A 5183-nucleotide genomic window follows, 5' to 3' on the forward strand; every position below is an offset into this window, starting at 1 on the left:
TACTGTCGTGCAAAAATGATTACTGTCCGTCGCTGACTGACTGGGAGGAGCAGTCTCGTGCAGTCTTACATCACCGGACTAATCTGCCTAATCTTCATGGTACTTTAGACCGCAATGGAAACGCACAGTAGCAGGTCTGGGGTGAAAAAAGTTCCTGGTACAAATTGTTCTGGGTAATTTCGGTGGAAACGGGGCTTTAGTCAATCAGACGCTAAAACGACGCACAGGAAAAAATACTCTTCTTACTCAGTATTTTTGTCTTGTTTCTAGTCCAAACATCTAAAAATTCTTAAAACAAGAAGTATTTACTAGACAAGCAAAAGTAATTGTCTTGTTTTTGGGGGAAAATAACTCAAAATGAAGAGAGTTTTTACTTAAAATAAGATAAATAATCTGCCAATGGGGAAACCAAAATAATCTTATTTCAAACAAAAAGCAAGATTATTTTTCTTACCGCTTTCGCAGATTATTTATCTTATTTTAAGCAAAAACTCTCTTCATTTTTCCCCAGACAATAGTTGTACTTGTCTAGTAAATGTTTCTTAATGTAAGAATCTTTAGATATTTTGACTAGAAACATGACAAAAATACTAAGTAAGAAAAGCATTTGTTTTGCAGTGACATCCGCTAGTAAACTCCCCCTTCAGTCCTACTGAACTTGGGTTTTATCCGTGATTGGACCGTGCTGGCTCGGGCTGTTTGAGGAGGTCTTACAGAGCACGAATCGCTGGATGATATGAATCAGTGTATCACGGAAGCGCTGGATGCGAAATGCATACACTAGCGGGTTGAGTGCGGAGTTGATGTGTGACATAAAGATGCCCACATAAAAAGCACTCTTGGGCACTTGGCATGTCAGGCAAAAAAACACAATACAGTTCATAATATGAAGTGGCAGCCAGCAGAGTGCAAAAAGAAACAGAACTAGTGCTAACGACTTTGCAAGCTTCAGCTCTTTTCGGTAGTATTTGCTCGAGTCGCAAGTGGCCTCGGCTCGACGATTGAGCTGGCATCTGATGACGCGGAAGATCTCGGCGTACAGTCCGATCATGATGGTCAGAGGCACCACTACCCAAACGAAGAAGTTGAAGTAGACCATATAATCCATACGCATGACGTTGGTGAACTGGCATTGGAAGTGCGTCGTCGTGACATTTCCGGGTGGATTCTGGTGCCAGCCGGCCATAGGAACTAAGCCAGTCAGAAACGAGATGAGCCAGCACAAACCCACAGCTGCCCATGCCCGCCTCTGCGTAACAATGGTGTTGTACCTGTCAAAACAATATAAATACGATTACATAGATTACTTTTTAAAAACAATGCTGATGCAAGAGTTGTTCTATGTAATGCAGGCCTCTCTAATATCTCTCAGGTCTGTTAGTAATATCAATCATTAGGACATTTGAAATTGACTTAAAGGGTTAGTTCACCCCAAAATGAAATGTATGTCATTAAAGACTCACCCTAATGTCATTCCTAATAAAACATCATCTACGTACACTGTCAAAAAATATTGTTGGTTTAACTTAAAAAAGAAAGTAATCTGGTTGCCTTAAAATTTGAGTTTATTGAAATACAATTTTTGAGTTGATACAATGAAGGAAATTAGTTTAATAAATAGAAACTCAAAATATTATTGTATCTGAACCACATAACATTTTTATAAATCATGAAAATAGCACTATTTGGCATGTTTCACTGCGTCATCACAAATAAAACACACACAATTATCCAATATGCTTAAAAAATATTTTAATAATATTTGAATAAAGGTTGTCGAATCTCAAAAATGTTCATTGTATTAACTCAAATTTTTAATTTCAATTCACTCCAAATTTTAAGGCAAGCATGTAACTTATTTTAAAATATTTTTTTAAAGTGTAGTCCATATGTGACATCAGTGGGTTAATTAGAATCTCTTGAAGCATAAAAAATAAATTTTGGTCCAAAAATAACAAAAACACGCGATCCGAATCATGAATCAATTTGTAAAATCACTCATTGGTACCAAAAATGAAAATTCTGTCATTAATTATTCACCCTCATGTTATTCCAAGCCTGTAAGATTTTTGCTCATCTTTGGAACACGAAGATCTTTCTGTCCCTCCATTGACAGCTACACAACTACCACTGACGCTTCAGAAAGTTCATATAGAGAGCATAAAACACCAGAATGAACCTCATTGGTTCTTGAGAAGCTCAATCGTGATGCGTAACACCAGAATGAACCTCATTGGTTCTTGAGCAGCTCAATCGTGCTGCGTAACACCAGAATGAACCTCATTGGTTCTTGAGAAGCTCAATCGTGATGCGTAACACCAGAATGAACCTCATTGGTTCTTGAGAAGCTCAATCGTGATGCGTAACACCAGAATGAACCTCATTGGTTCTCGAGAAGCTCAATCGTGATGCGTAACACCAGAATGAACCTCATTGGTTCTTGAGAAGCTCAATCGAGATGCGTAACACCAGAATGAACCTCATTGGTTCTTGAGAAGCTCAATCGAGATGCGTAACACCAGAATGAACCTCATTGGTTCTCGAGAAGCTCAATCGTGATGCGTAACACCAAAATTAACCTCATTGGTTCTCGAGAAGCTCAATCGTGATGCGTAACACCAGAATGAACCTCATTGGTTCTCGAGAAGCTCAATCGAGATGCGTAACAACAGAATGAACCTCATTGGTTCTCGAGAAGCTCAATCGTGATGCGTAACACCAGAATGAACCTCATTGGTTCTCGAGAAGCTCAATCGTGATGCGTAACACCAGAATGAACCTCATTGGTTCTCGAGAAGCTCAATCGTGATGCGTAACACCAGAATGAACCTCATTGGTTCTTGAGAAGCTCAATCGTGATGCGTAACACCAGAATGAACCTCATTGGTTCTTGAGAAGCTCAGTCGAGATGCGTAACACCAGAATGAACCTCATTGGTTCTTGAGAAGCTCAATCGAGATGCGTAACACCAGAATGAACCTCATTGGTTCTTGAGAAGCTCAATCGTGATGCGTAACACCAGAATGAACCTCATTGGTTCTTGAGAAGCTCAATCGTGATGCGTAACACCAGAATGAACCTCATTGGTTCTCGAGAAGCTCAATCGAGATGCGTAACACCAGAATGAACCTCATTGGTTCTTGAGAAGCTCAATCGTGATGCGTAACACCAGAATGAACCTCATTGGTTCTTGAGAAGCTCAATCGTGATGCGTAACACCAGAATGAACCTCATTGGTTCTTGAGAAGCTCAGTCGTGATGCGTAACACCAGAATGAACCTCATTGGTTCTTCTCACACGTCAAGCGAACATGCTTGAGCTTCTGTTTACCTCACCTAATGTGTGCATTGATGATGTTTGTAAATTAAAGTCTAAATTCAATCTGCTCATCATATAAAGTGATCAAGTCTCTTCAGTAAATTTGGACTAAACCGCTCAACTATGGATCAGTTTTATGATCTCTTTATGAACTTTCTGAAGCGTCGGTGGTAGTTGTGTAGCTGTCAATGAAGGGTCCGAAAACGCTCAGATTTCATTGAAAAGATCTTCATTTGTGTTCTGAAGATGAACGAAAGTCTTACGGGTTTGGAACGACTTGAGAGAGAGGAATTAATGACCGAATTTTTATTTGTGGGTGAACTAACTCAAGTTTAGTTTTTTTTATTAACAAACTACTTTAGTACTACTCTAGATATTGACATATAGCTAACTGATTTCTATAATATTCTCTCTCTAGAAATGGAGCCTGTGGGATTTTTTTATCTAGGCAGTACAAGTATATTTTCTAAATGAAAATAAACGTTTTATTTATTAGATGTATTTTAATATATTTTAATATATTCAGTTCACCGTTCCCTACAAATGTGTTACATAAGCATAAGTCACATGTGATCAAACATCAGGCAAATGAGTGGTTGGGTTTGATGCCAGAATACTATCAGACCAGTGAACATCATCCGCTTGGACAGCAGGGGTTTCATTTAGTTAAAAGCTTTGCATTACACCAGCCCATTGATTTGCATTAAAGAAAGCAGCAGATATATCGCTGTCCTGCTGGCCAAGGAACATGATAAAACACAACTGATGCATTAAAGGTAAAGTTAAATCTCTATGTGACAAAATGCAAATGTATAAATCAGTAATTCTGACTCTTGACAACTATTGAATCAGAAACTCTCAAAGCTTCATGCTTGGCAAACAATCATTGTTATTCTTAAGTTAAACTATAACATTTGTCATTTTACTTACGGATCGATTGTCAAACTGCTGAAATCACGCAATCCTAATAATGAATCAATTCGCTGATTCATAACCGTTTGAATCTTTATTTGAGGATTGAACACAAACCCAGAAGAGAAGCCAATGCTGAATAAAGTCGTAGTTTTGGTTATTTTTGGACCCAAATGTATTTTGGATGCTTCAAGAGACTCTAATTAACCCACTGATGTCTCATATGGACTACTGTGATGATGTTTTTATTCCCTTTCTGGACATGGACAGTATAGTGTGCATACACTTGCATACGCTCTCAGACTAAATATAAAATATCTTAAACTGTGTGTGAAGATGAACGGAGGTCTTACGGGTGTGGAGCGACATTAGGGAGAGGAGTTAATGACAGACATTTCATTTTTGGGTGAACTAACCCTTTAAACCTTGAAGCGTTTCAGACTCACCTGGTCGGGATTTTGACGCGTAGGAATCGGTCGATGGCGATGGCAAGCAGAGACAGTATTGAGCTTTGGGTGATGATGACGAGAAGGCAGGAAATAAAGAGGCAGGTGTAAAACTGTGTGGTGAGACCCAGGCTGATGACGATCGCAAGCGGGATGACGAGAGCACCGACCGCAATATCGGCCAGTGCCAGAGAGACAATAAAGCAGAATGTTGGGTCTCTGAGAGCCTGGTTTATGTACACCACCAAAACCACCAGCACATTCCCAATTACAGACGCCAGAGCAATCGTGCTCTCGATGGAGATATACATCAGGTCTGCTTTCTCCCAGCTCTCAGTTACAGTGACCGTTGACATCTTTGGCACCGGATCCTGTTCCATTAGCTCTTCTACAAGAGTCTCATGATGTCCTCAAATGGCATACGCTCGCATTTTATTATATTTCCTCTTTTATTTTTCTCTTACTGTAGCCAGACTTGTCAATAGATGCCATGAAAAGCGTTCAGAG

General features: G+C 39.4%; 1 protein-coding gene across 1 annotated transcript; it reads right to left on the reverse strand.

Annotated features, from left to right (window-relative positions):
- Positions 1 to 649: 649 nt before the first annotated feature.
- Positions 650 to 5065, reverse strand: LOC137093723 (adenosine receptor A1). The gene is made up of 2 exons (XM_067458567.1): positions 4677 to 5065; positions 650 to 1271 (listed from the first exon to the last, which is right to left on the reverse strand). Exons 1-2 carry the CDS (start codon positions 5054 to 5056, stop codon positions 650 to 652), a joined length of 1002 nt encoding a protein of 333 aa, XP_067314668.1. The 5' UTR covers positions 5057 to 5065.
- Positions 5066 to 5183: the final 118 nt, after the last annotated feature.

Source organism: Pseudorasbora parva, chromosome 12 (genome assembly GCF_024679245.1).
Source record: "Pseudorasbora parva isolate DD20220531a chromosome 12, ASM2467924v1, whole genome shotgun sequence".
In the NCBI taxonomy this organism is placed as follows: domain Eukaryota; kingdom Metazoa; phylum Chordata; class Actinopteri; order Cypriniformes; family Gobionidae; genus Pseudorasbora; species Pseudorasbora parva.